This window comes from Artibeus jamaicensis, unplaced genomic scaffold (genome assembly GCF_021234435.1).
Source record: "Artibeus jamaicensis isolate MK-2021 breed Jamaican fruit bat unplaced genomic scaffold, CSHL_Jam_final contig_851, whole genome shotgun sequence".
Lineage (NCBI taxonomy): Eukaryota > Metazoa > Chordata > Mammalia > Chiroptera > Phyllostomidae > Artibeus > Artibeus jamaicensis.
This window is the reverse complement of record NW_026521986.1, coordinates 15794417-15821166: the sequence shown is the minus strand read 5'-3', so window position 1 is coordinate 15821166 and position 26750 is coordinate 15794417. Positions and strand designations below refer to the sequence as shown.

General features: G+C 44.3%; 1 protein-coding gene across 4 annotated transcripts; it reads left to right on the top strand.

Moving 5' to 3' along the window:
• The first annotated feature begins 148 nt into the window (after positions 1 to 148).
• Positions 149 to 26404, top strand: VIPAS39 (VPS33B interacting protein, apical-basolateral polarity regulator, spe-39 homolog). 4 transcript variants are annotated; one of them, XM_053673322.1, is made up of 21 exons: positions 151 to 233; positions 1609 to 1675; positions 2903 to 2995; positions 5447 to 5549; positions 7786 to 7932; positions 9864 to 9902; positions 10247 to 10311; positions 11271 to 11327; positions 13986 to 14078; positions 14746 to 14779; positions 15281 to 15383; positions 16854 to 16881; positions 19301 to 19374; positions 20280 to 20355; positions 20801 to 20935; positions 21474 to 21515; positions 21854 to 21943; positions 23254 to 23340; positions 24141 to 24230; positions 24609 to 24713; positions 25327 to 26404. In XM_053673322.1, exons 3-21 carry the CDS (start codon positions 2903 to 2905, stop codon positions 25345 to 25347), a joined length of 1482 nt encoding a protein of 493 aa, XP_053529297.1. In that variant the 5' UTR covers positions 151 to 233; positions 1609 to 1675; the 3' UTR covers positions 25348 to 26404. The 4 variants fall into 4 exon arrangements, with proteins under 4 accessions (XP_037001158.1, XP_053529299.1, XP_053529298.1 ...); XM_037145263.2 differs by lacking the exon at positions 1609 to 1675 and having other exon boundaries at positions 149 to 233; XM_053673324.1 differs by lacking the exons at positions 1609 to 1675; positions 7786 to 7932 and having other exon boundaries at positions 149 to 233.
• The last annotated feature ends 346 nt before the right edge of the window (positions 26405 to 26750 follow it).

The following is a 26750-nucleotide window of genomic DNA, read 5'->3' as shown; positions in this document are numbered from 1 at the left end:
TTAATTAGCCCCGTGGCTTGTCCAGCCAGTGCCTGACATCAGAGCAGTAAGAAACTACAACTCCCAGCATGCCCTGCGGCATCATTCCTGCTACTGGTTCCCTCTGACCGCAGCGCCTCCCCTCGACTCTCCCCTTCCGCCCTATTTTATGCCGCACAGCCAGTGTAGAAGGGCTTGTCTGGCGGCGGAAGAGTCTGGCGCTTTCCTGATTAGGAGGGCTCCGTGTGGAAGAGGTGAGGGTGTCCCGAACCCCTTGTGCTGTGTATTTGGCTCAATCCAGCCTCTTCGCACCCTGATTCTTTCCACCTAATTCTTTAAGGCGTCCTTACACTCCCCCAAGGCCTGACTCTTTTCCGGTCCGAGCGACCCCTGGCAGGGAGACCAGAGTACTCTCAGGGTTGGAGCTGGAATTCAGCCCCGACATTTGCTTTTAAACGAGTATTTAGTATATCAAGAATCCACTGGGCCCTGGCAGCTGCGGTGGATCCAAGACTTCCTGGACGTTCGCCCCTAGTTTAACTCACATTCCCTGGTTTCGGTTCATACCCTCATCCATGTAGGACTGGTTTAGAAGAGGATAACTGACTGCATTTGAATCTAACTTCTCAGTAGCTGGTTTCTGGGATGTCCTGAGGCGGGGAAACGTGTTAGTTGTGGGGTTTTTTTCCCCCCTGTGCTTTCTGCGTTTCTTTTTCACGTTTCTTCTGTTCTCCCCTCGTGGGCTCTTATTAAACAGGTGCCAATAACGACAAGCCTCAAGTATTTTTAAATCATGTTAAAACACCTTACTCCATCATTCTTAAGATTGTACCTGGTTGCTTTATAACTTCTGGAGTTATTAAATCTTTACCTCTTTACTTGCCAAGTAAATCTACATTCTGATTTGGCAATAGACAGGTTGTCAAGTATCCATCCAAGTTGCATGGTTGAGAAGAGATTCCAGAAATCCCTCTGGTGGATTTGGGTTTGTCAGATAGAGTCTATGCCAATCTGTAGATATTTACAGATGCTTATTTACTATAGCGAAGAATGGCCTGCCCTAGTTGTCCCTAGAGTGCAAAATAGGACCATGCCAGTCAGAGTGGAAATGGCCCAGGAGGCCCTAAACCAGCGAGGTGGCCTGGGTACCTGATCCTTGTGTGCCTTGCTTCTTCCCTCGGTGAAGTGGAAGTGGAGTCTGCCCGGCCTCCCTTACCATTTTCTTCTGAGGGTCCTTTATAAGTTGGCACCAGTAGCAGAGACATTTACAATATATGCTCTGTGTGCACCTGCAGTGTTTGTGATGGCCGCTGAGAATTTTTGAATCAAATTAGTTTCTTTTAATCTTGAGGATTACTTAAAAATGTTTTCTTTCTAACTTCTTCCGAGGTACTATAATTTATTAGTAATAAAGTTAATACTGAGCATTAATTTTGCGTCAGGCCTGTATTAACTGGTTTAGGCCTCAAAACAATCCTGTAAGGTAGGTTTCTATTATTTACTTATTTTTAATCCTCGCTGGAGGATATGTTTATTGATTTGAGAGAGAGAGAAACATTGATTGGTTGCTTTCTGTATGTGCCCTGACTGGGGGATTGAACCTGCAACCTAGGTATATGCCCTTACCAGGAATGGAGTCTGCAGCCTTTTGGTGCATGGGATAACGCTGCAATCAACTGAGCTCCTGGCCAGGGTGGTAGGTTTCTATTATTAATGCCCATTTTACAGATGAGGAAACAGAGAGGAAGATGTCAGTAAAATGCTAGGTACTTTGTTAGGTGTTTCCCAAGTCCTATTTATTCTTCACTGCAACCCTGTGTAGGTAGAATATCATGCTCTCCAAGGCTTAGAAATAAAATTTTTTCCCCCACTTCGCTCAGAATTGGAGAAACTAAGATTTGAACTCAAGGGTACCTGACGATAAAGCCTATGTTTGTACCACTACAAGGGATGAGTTCATTGTTAGCTTTTTATTTGGTTTTGACTCCATGGAATTAAGGATGCAAAACCATTTTTAAGTTACATCTGAGTTCACTAGAATGGAAAGGGATCAGGAATTGGTCCTTGAGAATCTGACACTGTGGAGCCCTTGGAGTTATTTTTGGTGCTGTTAAGTTTTAGACCTAGTCCTTGGACTAAACTGGTTTTCACATTAATCCAGTTGGCATTGATAACTGAGTTTGTAATTCTAGGGCAAATTTTTTTTTCAGACAAATTTAATTTTAGAGCAGTTATAAGAGGGATTTGTGGTCTTTGGACCAATTCTTTATATATTTGTTGTTGGCTTGTTTCTTTCCATGCCCACGTTTCTCAAGTTTGGGCAGATACTTATTAATAAATTAATGAAGATTTAAAGATACAGACAGGGTAATTGTGCTTTTAATCGCCTTTGTTCTTTCAGGCATTTCCCAAGCAGACATGAGAGTAAGACACGTGTCCGTTTTATTCACTGCCGTGCTTCCGGGGCCTGGAAGAGCTCCTCAGACATGGCACTCAGGGGTCTGTTGAACACAGGAATGCAGTTACGCTCTGTTTGCTTATGCTGTGGCCTTGCATATTCAGCAAAGTTGGCACTGCCTTGTGCTATTAACTCTCTGCGTACCTATGCTGAATATTCCAGCTCTGTTACAGGGTCCCTCAGGAGAGGAACTGTCTTGGCCTTTTTAAATATTCCTTGTGACGCCTGAGAGAGTGCCTTGAACAAAGTAGGGATTCTAGGGATGAACGGCAGCTTGTGGGTAACTTGATCAAAAGTATGGTTTGATCAGTTGGATACCCAAGGATCTGGTTTTACATGGCAAGTTCAGCTTTTGCTTTACCATGTCCTTTTACACAGCCCCTGATTACTGCAGGGAGTTTGTAGTTTGGGTGGGTGGGTGGGGAACCTAGAAAGGGACGTATATTGGTCTTCCTCTCACTACAGATGAATCGGACAAAAGGTGATGAGGAGGAATATTGGAACAGCTCCAAGTTCAAGGCTTTCACTTTTGATGATGAAGATGATGAGCTCTCACAGGTAGGTTTCTGTGAACAGATGCTGAAGGTCTCACCCTCACCTCTAGAGGTCTACAGTGCTTCTAAAATTCCTTCCCCTTATGCAGTTGATAGTCTGGCTTTTGGCCAGGTCTCCCTTAGGTCTTTGGATCAGATCTTTAGAAAAATGTTCATGAAGGAGAACCCTCAGAAAAGAATCAGAAGGAGGGACGTCCGCCAAGATGGAGGCGTAGGTGGGAACACTTTGTATCCTCGCACAACCAAATCTAAAAGCAACAAAGTTTTAACAACAATAAACGCAATCAAACCACACAGAAAATCGAATACGGAGTCTGAAAACAGCGAACTGCTCAGCTAAACTGGTGAGAGGGGTGGAGCCAGCAGCAGAGCGGGTGAAGCAAAAAAGATCCCCCGGGTGGTGCACAGGCAGCCGAGGGCTCGGATTCCAGGCGCGGGCTAGCTACCGGCGGAACCCAGGGAAGAGGCACCGCTGGCTGTCTGCAGTCGGTCGCGCATTTGCACGCAGATAAACCAGTGAAGAGGCGAGCACTGAGACAGATCGCGCAGGCCCCGGCAGCTGGCGCAGGGTGGCGGGCTCGCACATTTCCACTCAGATAAGCAAGCAGGGTGAGCGGTGAGGTGGACTGGGCAAGCAGAGAGGACCGCCATTGCTCCCTCTCTGACCCCACCCCCACATACAGCATCACAAACCTGCGACCTGGGTGGTCCCACCCCGGTAAACACCAAGGCACCTCTCCTCATACATAACAGGCACGAACAGATCAAAACATGGCTCAAGAACAACTCAGAGCCCCAGAGCCAATAAATCGAAGTGATGAAGAAATAGCCAAAGTTTCAGATGCACAGTTCAAAACACTGGTGATCAGGATCCTCACAGAACTGGTTGATTTTAGTCACAAATTAGAGGAACATATGAAAGCTAAACTAATTGAAATGAATGGTAATGCACAGGAAACCAATAGTGATGAAAAGGAAACTGGGACTCAAATCAAGGGAGCAGACCAGAAGGAAGAAAAAAATGACCAAACAGAAAAATATGAAGAAACAAGAATTCAAAAAAATGAGAGGCTTAGGAACCTCCAGGACATCTTTAAACGCTCCAACATCTGAATTAGAGGGGTACCAGAAGGGGAAGAGGAACAGCCACGAGTGGAAACCTTATTTGAATAAATAATAAAAGAGAACTTCCCCATTCTGGCAAAGGCAATAGACTTCCAGGAAATCCAGGAAGTTCAGAGAGTCCCAAAGAAGTTGGACCCAAGAAGGAACACACCAAGGCACATCATCATTGTATATTAGCCAAGATTAAAATGAAGGAGAGAATCCTAGAAGCAGCAAGAGATATGGGGACAGTCACAAAGGAGTTCCCATCAGACTGTCAGCTGATTTCTCAAAAGAGACCTTACAGGCAAGAAGGCGCTAAAAAGAAGTATTCCAAGTCATGAAAGCCAAGGACCTACAACCAAGATTGCTCTATCCAGCAAAGTTTTCATTTAGAATGGAAGGACAGATAAAGTACTTCTCAGATCAGATCAAAGTCAAGGAGTTCATCATCACCAAGCCCTTATTATATGAAATGTTAAAGGGACTTACCTAAGAAAAAGAAGATAAAAAAGATGAACAGTGAAAGGACAGCAAACTCACAGTTATTAACAACCACACCTAAAACAAAAGCAAACTAAGAGGACAGCTAGATCAGGAGCAGAACCATGGAAATGAAGATCACATGGAGGGTTAGCAACAGGGGAGTGGGAGAAGGAGAAGGTACAGAAAATAAGTAGCATAAACTGTAGGTAGAAAATAGATAGGGGGAGGGTAAGAATAGTAGGAGAAACAGAATCGAAAGAACTTGAGACACGTGGTCATAAACTAAAGGGGGGAATGGTGGGGGAGGGGTGTGCAGGGTGGGGGGAATGGAGGAGGGGAATAGAACAAATATAAAGGCATAATCAATAAAATTAAAAAAATGTTAAAAAAAAAGAACCAGAAGGAATGTAAAAACCAACTCTCTGTCTTTATATTCTTAAGATAATTTATTTCTTTCTGTTTTTTCTCCCTAAGAACCTAAAGTCTTTTATCATGGGATATAATTTATTCTACTTGAAAGATGGATTGGATAGAAAGTTTTGTGTTTGTCTGTTTTACAGACGGGGGAACGTTCATTTTCAGAGAGGTGGATAAGCTCACTCAGGTTTACACTGCAAGGCACTTCCAGGAATGTGATTAGAAATCAAAAGGCTCCGAGTCCTCCCCACTCCTTTGCCCCCGGATTGCAGCATAGGCTAAAAACCAGTTTGTCTTCTCGGCAATATTTAGCAGGCTAGACATTCCATTACAGAAGGTGAAAGAAAGCATTGGCCATCTTCAGGTTCCAATTCCTCAGCCTTTTGGTTTCAAAGAAAAGGGCGGGAAGTGCCGATTGCCTGAATGTCCTGCCTTATGCTCCCTGCAGTTAAAGGAGTCCAAGCGCGCAGTGAATAGCCTCCGAGACTTCGTGGATGACGACGATGACGATGACCTGGAGAGAGTCAGCTGGAGCGGGGAACCTGTGGGCAGTAAGTAGAAAAGGCCCTTCGAGGGGCTTGGTGTGCAGGGTTCTTGTCACTAGGGAAGGGTCCTCTTGTTTGTCTCTTCCGTGCTTGTCAAGGAGGGGAGTGAGGTCAGACTGCTCTCAGGTGCACACATCTGGAGATGTGACCCCAGGAGAAGGTCCTGGGGGGAAAGACAGCAGCAGTGTCCGCGTGGCTGGGTCTGCTGCCCTAGAGCTAACACCTGGCTGGCTGTCTTAGACTCGTTTGGGTACCAGTTAAAATTAGCTTCCTAGGCTTCACTCCCGAGACTCTGGTTTAGTAGGTGGTTGGGGTAGGGTGGAGGGCGTCTCAATGTATGAGAAGCACTGCAGATACTTCCTTTTTTTTTTCAAGATTTTATTTATTTTTAGAGAGAGGGTAGGGAAGGAGAAAGAGGGAGAGAAGCATTGATGTGTGACAGATACATCAATCAGTTGCCTCTCACACACCCCCAACTGGGGACCTGGCCCACAATACAGGCATGTGCCCTGACTGGGAATTGAACCAGAGACCTTGTGGTTCATAGGCCAGTGCTCAGTCCCCTGACCCACACCAGCCAGGGCCCAGATACTTCTAATATGCAGTCATATTTGAGAACTGCTGACTTAAGTGCTCATAACTGGTTGGCGGAACTGAATTCCTTGGCCACCAAGACTTGCTGCCTAGCAGTTATATCATTTAATACCTTTGCAGAGTCTGTCTGGTTTGATTCCTGGTCAGGGCACATGCTTAGGGTACAGGTTCAGTCCCAGGTCGGGGCATGTCCAAGAAGCAACCAGTCAGTGTTTCTCTCTCACATAGGTGTTTCTCTCCTTCTCTCTTCCTCCCTTCCCCTCTCTCTCAGATCAATAATCATGTCCTCGGGTGAGGATTTAAAAAAAAAATTGAGGGCATACAGTCAAAGGTTTCCCTCCCACACTGTCACGCATCTACTCAGTTCTCAGTCCATACCCTTCCAACAAGTAACTGCTATTGTTTGCTTCCTGTGTATTCATCAGAAGATTATTTTGGCCCTGATGGGAGCTCATTTGGTTAGAGCATCATTTTGATACGCTAAGGTTGTGGGTTTGATTCCTGGTCAGGGTACATACAAGAATCAGCCAATGAATGCATGAATAAGTGGGACAACAAATGGATGATTCTCTCTCTCTCTTTCATTCTCTCTCTCCCTGTCCCTCAAAATCAATAAATAAAAATGTTAAAAGGTTCTTTTTATAATTGGAAATACATGTAGAACTATACCTCTTTTCTAGACAAATGATAGCATATATCATACTCTGCTCTTTTTTTTTTTAAGATTTTATTTATTTATCTTCAGAGGGGAAGGGAAGGAGAGAGGGAGAGAAACATCAATGTATGGTTGCCTCTAATGCTTCCCCTGCTGGGAATTGGCCTGCAGGGAACTGGCCTGCAACCCAGGCATGTGCCCTGACTGGGAATCGAACCACGACTGTCTGGTTCTCAGGCCCGCGCTCAATCCACTGAGCTGCACCAGCCAGGTCTGCTCTTTTTACTTAATGTTGTAGCCTGGAAATCTTTTCATGTCTGTACATAAAGGGCTTTCTCGTTCTCTTTTTTTAAATCACAGTATTGTTTTACTATATATGGATTTATTATAGTTTATTACATTATCAGTTCACTATTGATGAGATGTAATTTTTTTCCAATCTTGTATTATTTACTTTGCTATCAATAACCTTATAGTCTGCCCATGTATGACTATATGAAAGATCAAGTCCTAGAGTGAATGATTGGCAGAAGGTATTTGCATCTGTGTTGGGTAGATCCTGCCACATTGCCCTCCGTGAGGGCTGCACCCATCTGTTCTCCCACCAGCAGTGTCAGAGGTTCTTCCTGTTTCCCACGGCCGCGCCAGCACGCGGTATTATTAAACCTAGGGGTCCTGGCCAGTCCTGCAGGGGACCAATGGTATCTCAGTGTACTTTTAATTTATGTAAGCATCTTATTAAGAGTGAAGTTGAACAGCTTTTCGTGTGTTTAATAGCCACTTGAATTTCCTTTTTTTGTGATCCATTTATTCTTTTCCTTTGCCCATTTTTCTGTTGATTAATCTATTTGAGTCTATCCTTTCTCTGTCCTGATGTTTGGAGTCCATGTTGACCAAAGGACCAGGGTGAAAAGCTTTTAGAATTTGTTGGAATAGTGTTATCTAGGATTTATTTGGATGAGAATGACTGATTTAGTTCTTACTATCTCACAGGTATCTCATGGTCCATCAAAGAGACTGCTGGGAATAGTGGGTCAAACCAGGAGGGGCGAGAACAGCTAAAGAGCCGAAACAGCTTCTCCTCCTATGCACAGTTACCCAAACCTACTTCTACCTACTCCCTCAGCAGCCTTTTTAGAGGTAAAAAGTGACGGTCAAGGCTGTAGGGAGTTCTTTTCCTGTTTTCAAAAAAAATGCTCAGGTTATAAATTTTATTTACTCTGAAAGAAGATTATTGAAGGAAAAAGAATTGTCTTTGGAGCTGGCAGTTGGGGATCAAGAGTGGGAGAAATGAGAGACATTCAGAGGGATTGTTCTGGGTTTCTAGAGCATGAAAAAAATTGGCATTAACCCTAAGACAGGTACTGAAGAGATTTGCCTCGGTCAGAATTTCTCCCTATTCCTGTGCATTGCTGCTGGGAACCCTGTGCACTGCTGGTGGAAGGTAGAATAGTACTGCCACTATAGGAGACAGTATGGCAGTTCCTCAGAAAATTAAAAAATTAAACACAGTAACCATACGATCCAGCAATCCACTTCTAGGTATATACCCAAAAGAATCAAAAGCAGGAACTTGAACCGATATTTATACACCAGTGTTGATAGCAGCACTATTCATAACAGCCAAAGGTAGAAATAGCCCAAATGTCCATTGACTAATGAATGGATGAGCAAAATGTGCATGCCCTGGAATGTTATTCAGCCAAAAAGGAACAAAACTCTGATACATTCTACAACATGGATGAGCCTTGAAGACTTCGTGCTAAGTGAAATAAGCCAGACACAAAAAGATAGACAGCGTATGACTTCCCTTGCGTGGTATCTAGAGTAGTCAGATTCATAGAAACAGGAAGGAGAAGAATGGTTACTAGAGGTGGGGATGAGAGAGTGGGGAGTGTCGTTGGACGGGTGCGGGGTCAGTTTGGGATGGCGAAGGGTTCTGGAGGTGGGTGGTGGCAATGCTCTGCTCGTACATGGGAATGTGCACAATACCACTGAACTATGGGCATAAAAATGGTTGAAATGGTAAATTTTATGTATATTTTACTGTTGGGAACCTCCCTGCCTGGTTTCAGAAGCTGTAACTACCCCCCTCCCCCCAATAGCTAAGGCAGAGTGAGTGACCTTTGCACTACAAGCCACTAAGGAGACAAAGCTTATCTCCCTGGCAGGAGCACCACTTCTGCTCCTTTTACTTCATCCATAACTGGCCCCCAGTGCTTGATCGGTTAGCCAATTATGGGTAAGATTCCCCAAGGGGGGACGACCTAAGACAGGCATAATCATGGGTAGGCCCCAGGGAAGGACTTGGGGGGCTGTATCAACAGGAGGTGATGGACCCTCGCTCCTCAGCTTTGACATAGCCTGAGTCCCCATTCTGTCTGTGAGAAGTCTCCCAATCTCTTGGCTGCCCTACTTCCCCTGCCTGACTTAAGCCTGAAACAATGACAGAGGACAGTGCAGCCCTGTGCAGGAAAGGGTATGTTCCCCAGGTGATTAGGTCTAAGAAAGAATATGTAAAATCCTGTGAAACCTGCTTTGCTAAGAGTGCTCTCAATTAAATGATAAAGGTCCAAGCAGGAAATGAGTTTGTTTCCCAAAGTTTTGTAGCCCTTTATCTAACAGACCCTGACTCAGAATAGGCCCTCGTAGTTCTTTGTATGCTATCTATTGTGTGATCTTTACTGCCTGACAATGATTAATGAGCTTTACGTGAATTCCTGTGCAAATTGAAACCCAATAAAAACCTGTCAAGGCAAGGGTTGGGGCGCTGTCCCCTTGAGAGAGTAGCCATGCCGTCCCTTTTCCTCCACAGGACTCGGTAGTCCATGTGAATTTGTATCTCATCCATCCAGTCGGATCTCATCCATAATGCCGCAGACACCGCAGGCTGGTGTCCATATCATTTTACCACAATTAAAACATTTTTAATAGCATTTCAAACTTCTGAAATTGAATAAAAGTGTTTTTAAGCCTTAAGTTCCCATATTGCATAATAAGATTTTATATACACTACATCCTTAACCAAATCTGAATGGGTCTGACTTCCCTTATGTATTCTTCATCTTTAGGGAGAACGAGACTTGGAAGTTTCCAGTCCCTTTCTGATGGTAGGCATTGACCCTCTTTTCTTGATTACTTTGGGAGATGTTACCGATCTGGGGTACAGTCTGGGGAGTCATGGAGAAAAGTAGTAATTAAATGATTTGATAAAATTTCTTCTGTATCTGTCATCGTCATCATCAGAGAAATTTTCTGATTCTGAGTAAGGAGGTAGATTGCAGTTATAGTGGAGAGGGGTGACTTCTACAGATACTGGCTTTGGGGAGGAACCGAGATCTACTTAGGGCCCTAAAAAGTACCTTGGGAACCTGTAAGTCAAGAAGGCAGCTGTTGAAGAAAGGAGTGACGAGAAGATGATGTCCTTCTGAACCAGCCGCCTGTTCTCTTCTAGCTCTTTCGGACATTCCTGCCAAAAGCTACGCTCCAGAGCTGGGGAGACCGAAGGGGGAGTACAGGGTGAGTTACTTCTTATACTGGTTTGACCCTTTACAATTTAAAGTGCTTTGACATACATTATCTTGCTTGACCTTCCCAACTTTTTGAGCACCTGTTATTTTAACCCCCTTTAGTAGATAAGAAAATTGCGTTTCTAAACATTAGGGCTTGCCTGGGGTCGCTCAACTAGTACATGTGGTGCCTGGACTCAGAAGTGTTTGTTTTCTGTTTCAGTCCTTGCACACTTTCCTTCCGCATTGACGCTGCCTTTCGCAGGCTGTACTTGGATAATTTTGATCATCAGTGTGGTCTGGAAACTCGGAGAAGCTTATATTTGCATGAAGCACATAGGAAAGCAAATTGATTCATGAGGAAGAAACTATATTGTAAGGTCCAGAAAAGGAACATGTCGCCTTGGCTGGTGGGGCTCAGTGGATTGAGTACCAGCCTACGAACTGAAAGATTGCTGGTTCAATCCCCTGTCAGGGCACATGCCTGGGTTATGGGCCAGGTCCCCAGTTGGGGGCATGTGAGAGGCAACCAATCAATGTTTCTCTCACACATCACAATGCTGTTCTTCTTCTTTTTCTTCCTCCCTTCTCCTCTCTTTAAAAATGAATAAGTAAAATCTTTTCTTAAAAAATCCAGAAAGGGCACATGTTTTCCTCTTTCCTTATGCTGGCATAGCTATTAATTAGAGTCTCAAAAATGTGCTTGATTGCATCTTGGGGTTGGAATCCTGGACCAATAGGCATAGCATCACTGATTTTGTCAATTGGTTCATTCTCTCTTCATTCATCACCTCTTGCCCATTCTAGTTCCTTCAGAAACTCGGAACAAGACTATCCCAGTTCATTTTTACCCCATCCATTCCCTCCCACAAAATATTCCCCCTTCAGGGACTAAGACAGTGAGTTTGAGGTGAGGAGCGGGCACACTGATAGTTTTGGGGAATCACGTGCTGCTAATGAATATTCCAGGACTACAGCAATGACTGGAGCCCCAGTGACACGGTGCGACGCCTTCGCAAGGGCAAGGTAAGGCCACTGGAGAGAGAGGTCTTGTGGGACTTTTTGGGAACCTGGCCAGCTTATTCTCACAGAGAGGATTTCTTGACCTCTCTCTTGAGTTCTGTTTGTAAGTTATTTTCAGGAGGAAAATAAATTCACTAAGATGGAAAATCAGCTGCAAAATTTGAGAAACTACAGAGTTTAGTGTTACTTTTGATAGACTAATGGGGAAAGGGTGATAGATGGGAGGGAATGCTACTTTTAAAATGAGAGCAGTCTTTCATGTTTAGGTCTGTTATCCATTATGAGTTAACTTTTATACAGGGTGGGGCAAAAGTAGATTTACGGTAGTGAGTGTGCAAAACAGTTCATTCTTATATTATTTATTAATTTATTATTTTCCATATGAACAATTGTAAATCTACTTTTGCCCTGTTTATAATGTGAGGTTAAGATTGGGGTTCATTGTTTTTTTCTTATGTACTTCTTTATTTTTTCCAGCTCTATTTTTCAAAAAGACTATCTTTTTTCATTGAGTTATACCTTGGTACCTTTGTCAAAAATCAATTGACCATATAGGAGTAGATCTACTTCTGGACTCTTTATTGTAGTTCATTGATTTATTGTCCTTATGCCATTGACAGTCTAGGTTGTTGTAGATTTATAGCAAATCTCGAAATCGGGTAAGGAAGTTCTTTAACTTTGTTCCTCTCTTTCAAAATCGTTTTGGCTATGGTAGGTCCTTTTTATTTTCATATAGGTTTTAGTATCACTTGTCAATGTCTACAGAAGAGGTTCTGGGATTTTGATTGAGATTACATTGAATTTATAGATCAACTTTGGAAGAATTGGCATCATAATAATTAATGGGTCAAAATGGATCACAGACCTAAACAAAAGTAAACACTAAAACCATAAAACTTCTAGAAGAAAATGTAGGTGAAAATCTTTATTATTACCCAGAACACACACACACACACCCAAGGGGAAAAAAAAAGTGATTAAATGGATTTCATCAAAATTAAAAACTTTTGATCTTTACACTGTTAAAAACATGAAAAGATCACCAGAGTTGAGAGAAAATATTTGTAAAATAAATACATTATAAATTATTTTTATCCAAAATATATAAAGAATAATGAATTATTTTTAGTAATAAGAAGAGAAACAATCCAATAAAAAATTGGCACAAGAGCCCTGGTAAATGTGGCTCAGTTGGTTGGAGCTTTGTCCCATAGCCAGAGAGCTGTGGGTTTGATTCCCAGTTGGGGCAGATACCTAGGTTGTGGGTTTGATACCTGGTCTGGGCATATATGATCCCAGGTGCAATGCTTAGGGGGGCAGAAGAGGCAGCCCATAGATGCTTTTCTCTGTGACATCAGTGTCTCTCTTCTTCCTTCCTCTTTCAAGGCAATGAAAGGGTGTCCTTGGGTGAGGATTAAAAAAATTGGCACAAGGCTTGACCACTCGTATCACAAAAACACACATGAATGGCCAATAAGCAATTGAAAAGATGGTCAGTGTTACTAGTTATCAAGAAAATTTGAATTAGCCCTGGCTCGTGTGGCTCAGTGGATTGAGTGCAGGCTTGTAAACCAAAAGGTCACTGGTTCGATTCCCAGTCAAGGCACATGCCAGGATCAGGCCAGGTCCGCAGTAGGGGGCACACGAGAGGCAACCACACATTGATGTGGCTTTCCCTCTCTTTCTCCCTCCCCTGCCCACTCTAAAAATAAATAAATAAAATCTCTAAAAAATAGGAACTAAAACTATGAGATACCACTATGCAGTCACTAGAATGGCTGAACTTCAGTGTACTGATAGGATGCAGAGGAACTGGAACTCTGTGTACATACTGCCAGCAGGAAGGTCAAATGGTAAAACTACTTTGTAAAATAGTCCGACAGTTTATTACAAAGTTAGTCATACACTTAATTTCACTCCTAGACATTTAAAATTCAAGATAAATGAACACATGTCCATATAAATATTTGTACACAGATGCTTATGGCAGCTTTATTCATAATATCCCCAGAGTGGAAATCCAAATATTCATCAGCAGCTAAATGGATAAATAAACGATGTGTGTCCATACAATGTAAAAATACTTCCCGACAGTAGGAGCACGCTACTCGTGCTCACCACCGCATGTGGGTGTTGAGTGAAAGAAGACCAATACTGAAGAGTACACTGTTGTGTGTTTCTATTTTTCTGATATTCTAGAAAAGGCAAAACTTTAATGACTAAAAGCAGATGAGCGTTTGCCAGGGATGGGAAGAGGGTGTTGACATCAGAGTGGGCAAGGAAGCTTACTAGGGTGATGGAAATGCCTTGATTGTGGTAGTTGTTACATAGGATTATATACTTGTCAAAACTCACTGCACTATACATTGAAATGCTTTATTGTGTGTAGATTATATCTCATTAATTAAAAGAGAAGAGGTCATCTCTACCCGTTGACTTTGGCAGGACTCGTCGGGAAACGGCATCTTCTAGGGCATAAGGCTGGCTGGAGAGGGTGCAGAGGGGCCTGCTGTCTCACTCTGTGCTGGGGACCATAGTGTTAAATTAAAGCGCCTCTCCTTGGGCACATTTCTTTTCATTCTTGCCTATTCTCAGCATCCCATGACAAAGGAATGTCGCAGTCTTCTTCCATGCACACTAACTCTGTTTGTATTCTGCCAGGTCTGCTCACTAGAAAGATTCCGCTCCTTACAGGACAAGCTACAACTCCTGGAAGAAGCAGTAACCGTGCACGATGGAAATGTCATTACTGCAGTGAGTCATGGGTTTGTTGGTTTAATTGTTGTTGTTATTAGTTTCTGAAAATCCAGTTACAATAGACTTTCACATTATTTTTTATTTTTTAAAGATTTATTCATTTATAGACAGAAGGGAAGGGAGGGAGAGAAAGATCAGTGTGTGGTTGCCTCTCACACACCCACAACTGGGGACCTGGCCCACAACCCAGGCATGTGCCCTGACTGGGAATCGAACCGGTGACCCTGTGTTTCACAGGCTGGTGCTTAATCCACTGAGCCACACCAGCCAGGGCAGACTTTAACATTTTCATTTAAAGGTCAAGTAAGGATCCTGGATTTCCTTTTGATATGCAGGAGTCTAAGTAATATGTGCTTTAGGGCTCAGCTGGCAGAACACGCACTATATGCAACTCTTGATTGTAATCAAGAAGCAGTAAGTTGGCTACTGTAATCTGAGGGAAGAGAGACGTGAGCGTGGGGAGGTAATTCTTGCTAGTATGGGCACAGGCACGTGGCCTCGCGAGGCACAGCTCAGTTCCAGATGTCCACCACCGGTCCCTCCTTCACATAGAGCTGTTGTCTGGACCTGCTGACCTCATGCCTAGATATCAGGTGCTCAGGACAGGGCTTTGTGTTGGAGAGGTTGCATAGGGTAATTCATTCTTTGTTCTCTTTTCCTCCAGGTTTTGATATTTCTGAAGAGGACGTTGAGCAAAGGTGAGCCTAGTTTGACGGAATCTTGTCAGCCAGATGTGTGCTGTGTTTGGGGGAGACAGGCATTGCGGCTTTTACACCAGAATTCACCTGCATCAGGTCTGCTTCAGAGATGGCAGGGCTGGCGTGAGACCTCAGAGTACACATTGCATCCCTGAGGGCAGTTGTCGTCCCTCAGTGTGATGCATGCCTTAGCTACAAAGCCCCCTCTGTTTACTGGACACACAGATGGCTGTGCTGGCTTGAGGCAGTCACAGTTGAGGCTCGGTGCTGTATGTCTGCATTGGTGAGAACCGAAAGCTGATACAACGGCCGAGAGTTGCCCTGAGCCGTGCAGTGGGTGATGGTACATTGAGCCATGGGGAGGAATGCCATAGAAAGCCATTCCCAGCTTCTGATCAACTTTGGAATTGATGTTTGGAATGTGTGACTAGGGCGATGAGCTTCACACTCGAGTAATAGGCTTTAATCTTTGTCCACTCAACTTCTTCCTGCCCATCACAGAGATCCTCTTCCGAGAGCTGGAGGTGCGGCAGGTCGCCCTGAGACATCTCATTCACTTCCTTAAGGAAATAGGGGATCAAAAGCTGCTTTTAGACCTCTTCAGGTAAGCGCTGATCTCCTGGTCCATAAAGTATGTTAAGTGCTTTGTTAAAGCACTCTGGGGTATACAGAGAAAGAAGAGACTGTCTCTTGTTGCTGGAAATGCTTATTAGACAAGATTTTGAAATGGGATGGGATGACTAGTAATGCACCACAGGCTGTGATAGGGTGACAGTGTGGCAGGTGGTTCAGAACTAGGCTCTGGAGTCACACGTAACTGCATTGAATACTGGCTCCACCGTTAATTTATAGAGTGGCCTTGAGCAAGTCACCCAACCTTTCCAAGTATCAGTAAAATGGAGGTGATGATGCCTTCCCCACAGGGTCATTGTCAAAATGAAAAGAGTTAGTGTTGTGTAAAGCACTTAGCATAATGCCTAGTATTAATATTTATCAAGCATTTTTTAAATAGAAAATCTAGGATGAAGGTGTCTTTTTTTGGTCTCCAGTGGTGGTAGTGAGAAGTACAGTGGAAAAGCAGAAGCAGCAAATGGAATTTGCAGTCAGGGTACCTGAGGATAGCCTTATGGAAGCGGTTAGGAGTTGGGCCTAAGACTAGGTAGGATTCTGATTGGTGGAGAGGTAAGAGGTAGGCGTATCTGCTGTAGGTTGGGGAGTGGGGTATCGTCTATCTTGTTTTCCTTTCCTGTCATTCCAATCAGTCGGGGCTACTTCCTGCCTTTAGATTAAAATGTATGTATATTATGTTCTTTCTTCAGTGTCAGAGAAGGGGTTGGAACCTCTCTTGAGGCTGACATGTGGCCTAGGGTAACTCCAGTTACTAGTGACTCCAGCACAGTGATGAACTGCCCCAAACACTAAGGCGGGGAAAGCAGGTCACCTGGTTAGGGTCAAGATTACAGGTGGTTAGTCATGAATTTTCAGAAGACACATTTATTGAGGCGGGCTGTTCTCTCCCTCCTTCCCAGTCAATAGGCTTTATGAAGCATCACCTCCGGCCAAAGCAGTGAGTTAATTGTAGTGGACCGTTCAGGATAAAAAGGGATTGGAACATGAAAGTCCTTGTTCTTCAAGGCATACCACCTTTCGGGAGAAACAAAACACATTTTATACTATACATGAAAACAAGGCAGCAATATAGAAAATCTGTTCAGGAGTGTATTGACAGAGAAGAGTGCTTTAATCTTTCTTTAAAAAACTATAACGTTTCTGTGGGCTAAGGTTTGGTAGAGTCTGAGCCTTCCCGTCAGACCTTACAGAAGTTATTCGCACCCTGCAGTGCCTCTTTGTCCCTGCTTTTTGCTTCGCTGGAAAGATCGGGAACAATGTTGGCTGATTCACCGTGTGTTTTCAAAGGGTTGCTGGTGGTACAAAGTTCAAGAAGAGGTCTTATCTTGTGTATGGAGGCAGTTGAGTTTGAATTGTTTCTCCTAGAGCAGTCATCTTGTTTTGTGAGGTTACACCGCCACCCGTCAATAGATAAAAATGCCCTGCTCCTTCTGCTTCTTCCCAGGTTCCTAGATAGAACAGAAGAGCTTGCGGTAAGTGTGGCCTTTATTTCAGTGGGGGGCCCGTTTAACAGAGCTCTAAGCTAACAGCCGCTCTCCAGGATCCCAGAATGACTGAACCTGTTTCTTTTCTGTTGGCATTGATTGTATCCAGAAAAGAGAGACATCTGGGAATCCTGATGATGTACTGTTTTATTGCTTTTAATACGTTCTTTTGATTTGGCTGTAAATAGTATTTTTTTTAAATAAATGAATGAAAACTGGCCTCATCAATGTGTAATTTGTTTTTTGTTGTTGTTTGCAATTGTTTTTAACTCCTGGTTTGTAGGAGCTTTTGGATTTTGGCTTTTGGCTTTTAATACTAAAGAAAATGTTGAAAGCTGAGAGTGATGAGAAACCCGGTAGAGGTCGAGAAGGAAGACAGGTCAAGCTGGGGGTCCACCCAGTGCACATTTTGGCTGAGAGCTCAGTGAACAAGCATTAAATAGATTTTTGACTAGTTTTCATCATCATAGAATGAACACCTGGAATATGAGACTAAATCTGAACTTGTATCAAAAATTTAATTGTAGTATTAAAGCTTCAGTGGTCCATTTTTAAATGTTTGACAGAATGCAGGGGTGAGAACTTCCCGGCGCCAGCGGCGACAGGGCTGTTCCCGTAGTCGCTGCAGCACATGCGTGTGGCGGCGTCTGTGCTCATGTCCAGCTGGCACAGCTCATGATGTGGTCAAACCTGGGTGTGCAATAGGGGCTAATTCAGGAAAGTGTTTTCTAGTAATATTTGCTAAAAGGAACATGTACTTAATATTTAGGGCAGGGTAAAATCTCAAAAATGCTTTCTCTTAATCTACTCCAAATGATTGGCAGTCTGTAGTAATCATTTTGAAAAGCTTTTGTGTCCATTTTTACTTTGTAGATTTGAAACTATAAGGAATCGTTTTTATACATCATTCTTATAAAGTGTGTTGTTTTGAACTTTGGTTAGTAAAAATGAATGTGCTTTGAGTAACTCATTTCAATTGAAAACTTTCTTATTTTTTGCATGCTCTCTGATGTTTGAATTGAAGATGATTTAGCTAACATGCATGTTGCCGTATATAAATTTGGAATTTTCTAACTTTGTACATTGGGGAAGTGGCAAAGCTGATAGTCTGCTTTTATTTATCCTCACGGAATCTGAAGATTTCCCAAGTAGGACTTTTTTTGAAAGACTTAAGACCAAAAATTTATAGCTCTTAAAAGTCACTGTTTTAAGTATTATGAATGATTATAGAACAGATATCTTACAAAGATTAGATTATGATATAAACTCTTATGCTGTTTTATATTATCATTTACATTCTTATAAAATCTGTTGGCTGTAAGAAGATACACTGTCCTTCTAAAGCCAATTCATTCTCTTTTTTAAAGATTTTACTTCTTTATTTTGAGAGAGTGGGAATGGAAAGAGAAAGAGGGAGAGAAACATCAGTGTGCGATAGAAACGTAGATCAGCTGTGCTCGCACACCCCCAACTGGGGGTCCAGCTGGCAACCCAGGCATGTTCCCTGGCTGGGAATCAAACCAGCGGCCTTTCAGTTTGCAGGCTGGTGCTCAATCCACTGAGCCACACCAGCCAGGGTTCATTCTCTTAATGTTCATATTAAGTGATAATCTGTTAATTTTTTCATTATTAGAAGTTTTAATAACTTTATATAAAATCACAACTTTCACAGTCATTAATTATTGTATCATATAAACTTCAGTTTTTAGAATTTCAAAATAGAAAGCATGTAAGATTTTCGTTCAGAGTGACACTTAGAACCTGTAGTATTGAATTGACTAGCTATCAACAGTGAATCAGAAGAATATACCCTATTTGTGATGGTACTACCATTGATCATGTACAAGGTCAAGGATGCCAAAAATAACATTGAAGTAGGCATTTAGCCCTTCAGCTTTTCAAAGGCTAAAGCTGAAGCAAACACTGGTTTTGGTTAAATATTAAAGCGAAAGCCAATCTCCAGAGTAAAACTAAGTGCTCCATCTACTTAATGCTTTGTTATATGTCAGCTCTGTTCAGTGGAACTTCCTGTGATGATGGGAATAGTTTGTGTTTGTGCTGTCCGATGTGGGAGCCACTAATCACATGTACACTATTCACTGATCACACTAAAAAAGTGACTAGTGCAACTAAGAACCTGGATTTCTTTTGAGTCAGTTTAAATTTACATGTAAACAACTAAACATGGCTGGTGGCTACCATATTACACATCGCAATTCTAGATAAACCGAAGAGTGATTGAAAATCGCTCTTTGCCCCCCCCCATCCAGTCCTTACCGAGAAAGAATCTCTCATGATGAAGCATTTTGTTTTGAAGCGTGGAAAGTCTACTTGTGGAGCTACCTCTCCATTCTAAGGAGACGAAATAGTTCAAAGCCTTTCTGTGTCTTTTTAAAAAAAATTTTAGCTGTCCCAATATCGAGAGCACTTGAACATTCAAGACCCTGAGAAACGAAAAGAATTTCTGAAGACCTGCATTGGGTAAGTGTGCAGGAGAAATGTTTTTAAGTACAAATACTCTCATGCAGAGGAATGAAGAGACTAAAAGAGGGTAGGATGGATGGATAGTGGAAGGGAGAGGCTAACACAATGGATCATACTAGCATCACTAAAATTTGTCTTACTTAGTGGTTCGAAATACTAGTCCCCAGTAGAAGTTTAATTGATTGATGGTACATTAAGAAAAATGAAGACAATGTAGAGAATTTGTTTAAGCCAAATTTATGCAGCTAAAAGATTGCCTTTTATTCTGTGATTTTTTTTCCTCTCTCCTCCCTCCCCCATAGTAAAATTAGTTGTAATTCTTTTTTATGATGATATATATTAAAATAAAAACTCGGCCATACTTTATGTAATACAGTATTTTCAATGTTACTTGTCCTTGAAACCCCAAAGCCCAAGAACCACTGACTTAGTACAGGCCTTGACCCAGAATGTGAGTCCCTGTAGAAACCTGCCCCACACATTACTCTCCACTGATTGGACTCTCACTGCTCTTGGAAGCAGCTCATTGTACTGTTGGGCAGCCTTCATGGCGGGGGCTAGTCTCACTCATTAGCTAAGTGACTCACTCACCAAACATTAACAGCTCCCACGATGAGAGGATTCTAATTCATTCCTCAACAGAATCACTAATGGCTCTATGTATTTTGTCAGCTTTCGGGATCCCTCTTCAGTTGGCAAAACTGTAAATGCAGAATTCTATCCAAAGGTCTACTCTATATTCTGCATTCTCTCTCTGCCTTTTATGGATGTTCCAAAGGTGAATTGAGATCAGATCTATGAAGCCCCATGAGCCTCACATGCTTATAGTAGTGACTTGGTTTAGTTGGGTTTGTTCCTGTTTGAGTAGAGGAAGGGGTACTAACCTTCCGTCCCTCTGCCAGTTTGCCATTTTCAGCGGAAGATTCTGCACACATACAAGACCATTACACACTCCTGGAACGTCAGATCATTATTGAGGTCAGTCTGCTCATATCTGCATTTTCTGCCTCAGTGCCGCAGCTGAGTGCCATTCAGCATCCAAGAGACATCTATGCTCTGCCCGAATATATCATTTCCTGCTACAATCTCTAAGCCTTTCATTTTCTCCCTCTTCGTGTTAGCCTCCTTCTCTCCATTGCTCTCAGCATCCTTTTTCTTCTCCCTTGCTGTTATCCTGGGAGTATCTCCTCGTCATCCCAGAATTCCCATTTCATCGCTATTTCTTTGGTCTTCTCCATCCAACCTGGATCTGTCACCATTTTGTGGCTTTTAAACTCCCCTGGGTTATCCTGGGCAATTCCTTTTTCTCCTCCTTGCCTCTTTCCCAGGGCAGGAGACACAACTACGGTAGTATTAAAAGTTTCCGTCCTGCTTCTGCTGCATGGGCATTGTTTTTCACTTCCCTTGGCTCACTCCACCACAGGCAAATGACCGCCATCTAGAGTTAGCAGGACAGACCGAGATCTTCCGGAAGCACCCCCGCAAAGCCTCCATCCTCAACATGCCGCTGGTGACGACACTTTTCTACTCCTGCTTCTACCACTACTCAGAGGCTGAGGTACGGGCAACACGTGGCTCTCGCTGCACAGGGGAGCCGAGTTTGAAGTCAGTTTTTTATGTACTCTGCTACCGGTGGTGCGCTTAGTTCTCGGAAATCCCCCCGGAGGCCCTCCTGGCCCTCCGCCGGGGGAGACCAGAGGGGAGGGAGGCTTGTAAGGGCTCGTGTGGCTCCCAGTGCGCGGGCACTGGCACAGCCCACTGTCTCACCGGTGCTGCTCCCAGGGCATCTCTGTTCAAAGATCCGTAAATGCAAATGGATTGATGAACACAGTGTGTGGAGGAGCAGCAGGGTGTCAGGTAACTGGAGTATGTTAATTAGTATGTCAGGTAACATACTAATTAACCCAGTCTTGTTAAGCTGGGTTGTGGTGATGTCCAGTTAGACCTGATGGAGCTTTTCTCCTAGAAGAATTTCTGGATATAAATGGTTACAGAGTAAAATGTAGAAAGTCCAGTGAGTACAAAAGAAGACGGGAGGTTGGCTGGCATTTGAGAAAGTCGGTAACACTAAAATCCCTTCTCCACTTTCAACTCAGGGGACATTCAGCAGTCCAGTCAACCTGAAGAAGACATTTAAGGTAGATATAAACTGGTCAGCGCTTTGATAAAAGTGGTATTGGGGTACCACGTGGAGTGGATGTTGCTTGTAGCCCTGCACAGTAAGTCCCTTCAAGTTCAGGGTAAAAGGTAGAAAGCAGTGTGTTTATGGGAAGTGAACTAAGGCTTTCACTGAAAGGCCAGCTGCAGTGCTGGGGCTTGGAAATGAAGGGTGGGTGATAACCTGAGAGACTGATGGACTTTTAAGGGGCAGAGTCAGCACTGTGGTATATTTTTGCCTACCTTTTGCAGGATTCTCAAGTACCTCCCCTGGTGCATTTCTGCCTCCCCTTAAACTCCCCTGGTGTCTGCTCTCTAGATCCCAGATAAACAGTATGTGCTGACTGCCCTGGCTGCTCGCGCCAAGCTCCGAGCCTGGCATGACGTGGACGCCCTCTTCACCACAAAGGTGGGTGCCCCCGAACGGCTCTGGGCGGCCGACGCGCCAGACAGACCATCTGCTTGTATCCCGGGCCTCCGGGCAGTCTCGCTCTCTAGCGACTGGCTTGCATTTTCCCCCCACCCTGTTATTTTGCAGAATAAAAATGTCACGCCTAAGCAAAAGTTGAAAGAATGGTATAATGAACACTGACAGTCTTTATCTACTTCACTAATTTATTAACATTTTTGCTATATTTGTATTCCATTCTCTTTTTCTATGTGTATAGAAAAAGAGAAAGCAAATATACTTTTTTCTTTTTTTTTTAAAGATTTATTTATTTATTTGAGAGAGACAGGAAGGGAGGGGGAAAGAGAGGGAGAGAAATATCAATGTGCGAGGGAAACGTCTGCCCGTTGCCTCTCGCATGCCCTGAGTTGGGGACCTTTCGGCCTGCAGGCCGGCGCTCAGTCCACTGAGCCACAGCAGCCAGGGCTGCTTCCTTTTGCTGAACCACTTGAAAGTAAGTTCGAGACATTATGACACTTCTCCCTTAAATGCTTAAGCATTTTTCTCCTTTGTAACCACACATGAGAGATTTAACATTAATGTAATATTATTATCATATATATAGTCTATATTTAAATCAGCTGTTTAGAGCTGTTTTTGTTTGTTCACTGTCAGGATCCAGCCAAGGATCTTGTATTGTATTTGGTTGTCGTGTCTATAATGGTTGATGTTTTAAATATTAACTTTTTTCGTTATGGGTTTGGGAACTTTCTGTTTTTCCCCTTTGTTAGTTATTTGATTAGCTACATTAACCACCAAAGTAATATATGCCTATGTCCAATTCAAACACTGAGAAAGTATAAAGAATAAAGGGTGAAGTTTGTCTTGCACTATGTGCCTGCTTCTATCTCACTCCCTTCCTCAAGGCAAATACCATTACAAGGTTGGTGGGTAGTGTCAACCCTTTCCTCATGACTTTACAAAGAAACATCTTTAGGTAAATGTAAAGATGTAAAGGACAGGAGTTTTCTGCCCAGGTAAGTTCATACTTGAAGTTGTTAAGTAAATTGCTTATCTTGCTTAACTGTATTCACAGACTTTTCTGCATTAGTGCCTATAAATCTAAGAACTTATTCCATACCGCTCTTTTCCACCCTCTCAAGTTTCTTGACTTTTCTGAAAACCTCATCTCCATTTCCCTGTCCCTCACCCCACTCCCTCCACTCTCACCGCCACGCCGTTTCAGTCTGACCATAAAATGCAGGGAGACCGGCTCAGAGTGTGTTGAGTTCATGTCTGGCTTAGTCACCATTGCCACCTTCCTTCTTCAGAACTGGCTGGGCTACACCAAGAAGCGAGCACCCATCGGCTTCCATCGGGTTGTGGAAATTCTGCACAAGAACAACGCCCCCGTCCAGGTGAGGGCTCCTGAAGAGAACTGGGGGCAGAATCCTCTGGGAGACCTACCCTGCAGCTTCTACTGGTCAGTGATAGGACATCTGATCTGTTCTCTTCTCCCCGGAAAGGCAGCACAGTGACTGTAGTCAGTGTTGAGCGAGAGAAAAGTCCAAGGAGCCCTGGCTGGTGTGGCTCCATGGATTGAGTGTGGGCCTGCGAACCAAAGGGTCACCGGTTCAATTCCCAATTTAGGGTATGTGCCTGGGTTGCAGGCCAGGTCCCCAGTTGGGAGTGTACAAGAGGCAACCACACATTGATGTTTTTCTCCCTCCCTTCCCCTCTCAATAAACAAACAAACAAACAAATAAACAAAATCTTAGAAAAAAGAAAAGGCCAGGGAGAGAAGTTCTCTGCCTTTCAGAAGTGCTCTGAGAAGCCCTGCAGTGCTCAGCCCGGGTCCTTCAGAGTACTGCTGAACTGCCGAATGATGCAGGAGAGTCCACTGAGAAGGGACATCCGGGAGCCGGGGGCGGGCGCGGTGCTGCATCGGAGCTCGAGCATGCGTGTTGCTGGCCTGGGGATCCAGCTCTCAGCTGTGGAAGAGAATGCTCTCCCCTTCTTTCCAGGGGAGCATGGAAGCGCTGCATGGGGTCCACCTCATCTCCCACTGCAGCACTGGTCATGTCGTGGGCGACGGGACTCGTAGATGTCAGATTTGTAGACACACTTTTTTGCCTTCTCTGGGATTTTTTCCCTACATTTCAGCATTGTGTGTTTAATGGGTGTGGGAATCACCAATCCAAAGTATCTCTTCCCACAGATACTACAGGAGTATGTCAACCTAGTGGAAGATGTGGATACAAAGTTGAACTTAGCTATCAAGTTCAAGTGCCATGATGTCGTCATTGATGTAAGTTCCCCAGAAATAAGAACCTTGAACTAGACCCTCAGTGGAGAGTGGGGTATTACGATATTCTCCATCCTGGACCGTAAAATACTGCCATCAATTTTGACTTACTGGACAAAATGATCTGGCAAGAGTTAGCTTGGAGGCCCGTGCTCCTGTGTGATTTTCCTCGCCCTCTGACTGGTGTTTCTGTGTTCTTTTAAATGTTGCACTCGGAGCAGTCCTAGAGCTGAATCATGCCATGTAAGCTCTGTAGACTCACTCCAGCGTGAAGTGCTGTGGGGCCCTGAGCCTTGGCTCGAAGCGGGAGTAACAAGAAGAGAAAGACCTTCGCAGAGAAGGCTGATTGGGGGTCTTCTTGTTGTCCGTTTCGGTGCACAGACTTGCCGGGACCTGAAGGATCGTCAGCAGTTGCTGGCATACAGGACTAAGGTGGATAAAGGGTCTGCGGAGGAGGAGAAGATTGACGCCGCTCTCAGCAGCTCGGTGAGCCGCCACAGCCCCCTCCAGCAGTCCCAGGAGACAGGCAGCTCACAGAGTCACGTCCGGGGTGCATGAGGGTCGTCTGGGGACCTCTGGTGAGACCTAACTGTGATGCTGTGATCACAGTTAAGCCTAACAGGTAGGAGGGACTAACCTCTGACAGGATAGAAATGAATGGTACAGATTCAGAATATCCCGGGAGTGAAGGTGACCCGCCTGTTGGAAGTAAGAAGGGGGTTTAGTGGGTTCGAGCTCTTTGGGGACGTAGCCTGCCTGTTTCTCATGGCACGAAAGTGCTGAGCTCTCTGTTAATGTTACTCTTAGTTCGCGGTTAGATATTTTGGGACCTACCTGGGTCATTGGAAGCTAGTGACTCTTGATCCCGAGGAGGGCAGGACCAGAATAAATGCCCACGCTCAGGCCTGTGAGACGCAGATTAGGTGTCTAATTTGTATCTGAAGAAATAAACTCCGCCACATACGACATTTTTAAAAATTCCTCCCCCTTCCCTTCTTCTCTTTTCCTTGTACTACGTAGCTGTGAGTCTTACTCTATTGCATTCCCACTGCCTCTGTTGGGATCAGAGCAAATTGATCATTGTTTCTTCTTGCCACAGCAAATTCGATGGAAGAATTAGGTGGCATCAGCTACCCTGAAACCTGCATCGTGTCTTCCTATTCTGCCCATGAGAGTGGAGCGCACTTTTCTTTAGGAGAGTTACAGCATCACGTTGCTTGGGCCCTTCATCAACAGGCCACACCTGCTACTCCTGGGACGGACACCAGCACCTGGGCACAGAAAGCTTCTGACCGGTCCTCTGTCCAGGGGCCATCATCTCAGGGCCAAGATCTAAAGCTTCGACTCATGAGAAAGATTCTCTCCACCTGGTGCTTACATGAAGGTGGGAGTCACTTCTAGACTGGGCCTGTGGTGGGCAAGATCCCTCTCGGTCTGAGAAAAGTGACTGCTCTGCCACAGAAGTCTAGACTAAGAGATGCAGGTGTCATAGGCTGACCACTCAGTTCCTCTCAGCTGATGATGGCCCTGGACTTGATGCTGGACATTGGCAGTTCTGCTGTGAGTGATGTCAGAACAGAACCAAAATGGCTTTCTCCCTGGGACCTCAGGAAGGGGTGCCAGTGTTGCCAGCACCTGCTGGAGGTGCCCCCGCACCAGACTGCACGAACCTTCCACAATGACAGATGGCCTGGGCATTGTTTCTCGGGCCAGCGTCCCCCTGCTGCCCCAGTCTAGCCTCTGTCAAAAACTGCAGGCAAATGGCCTTGTGTGGGTGATGCAAACAGCCCCATTGTCTTCTACTCCTCCCGCCCCAGACCATGAACTTGCAGGAGCTTAGATTCAGCAGTACTGGAGCTCTCCCTTTATGCACAGATCTCATTATTTCACTAGGAGATTCCAGAAGTTTCACCAGGGCCGAACTCAGCGGCATTGCCAACCGTTAGGATGTTAAGATGGAGGCTTTAGTTTCACACTTGGTTTTTAAGAAGATGTTCTGTAATGCAAGATTCCCGCTCCGTACCAACATCAGCCTCTCCTCTGTGACTGAACTGGGTTTCCCCAGACATGCTGAGACTCCTAATAAAGCTGTTTCTTCCTTGGTGCCTTCCTTTTCCCTCCGGTGGTTTTCTGTAAAACAAATAAATGATTGCCCGGTCTCTTGGGATCACTACGGATCTGTGTCTGTGACTACATTCAGTAGCCTGTCAGCACATGTCGGGTTATGGGGTAATGGTGCTAAGAGGAAGCAGGGCCACGTGGTTCATAGAAAGAGCCCAGAGCTGGGAGACAAAAGACCCGGCCTCTTGTCTCAGCTCTACCACTGACAAGTGTGTGATGGCAGGTGGGTCCCTTTCTCTGGACTTTATCTTAATGTGGATAGGAGGGCATGGTTCTCTCAGAGCTCGTAGAATTCTGTGCTCCTGTGGCTGCGGAGTGGATTAGGTGGTGGGAGGAGGAGGTGTCCGCACAGAGGCACCCAGCGTGTAACGCAGTGTAGTTCTCAGCTGGGTGCCGTGTTGC

Bases quoted from the DNA above. Each gene is read 5' to 3' on its own strand.
- VIPAS39 (XM_037145263.2), top strand. From the start codon at position 2,903: ATGAATCGGACAAAAGGTGATGAGGAGGAATATTGGAACAGCTCCAAG. The intron at 9,903-10,246 runs GTAGGCATTGAC...GTTCTCTTCTAG, and splicing joins TTTCCAGTCCCTTTCTGATG to CTCTTTCGGACATTCCTGCC. The intron at 15,384-16,853 runs GTAAGCGCTGAT...GCTTCTTCCCAG, and splicing joins CTGCTTTTAGACCTCTTCAG to GTTCCTAGATAGAACAGAAG.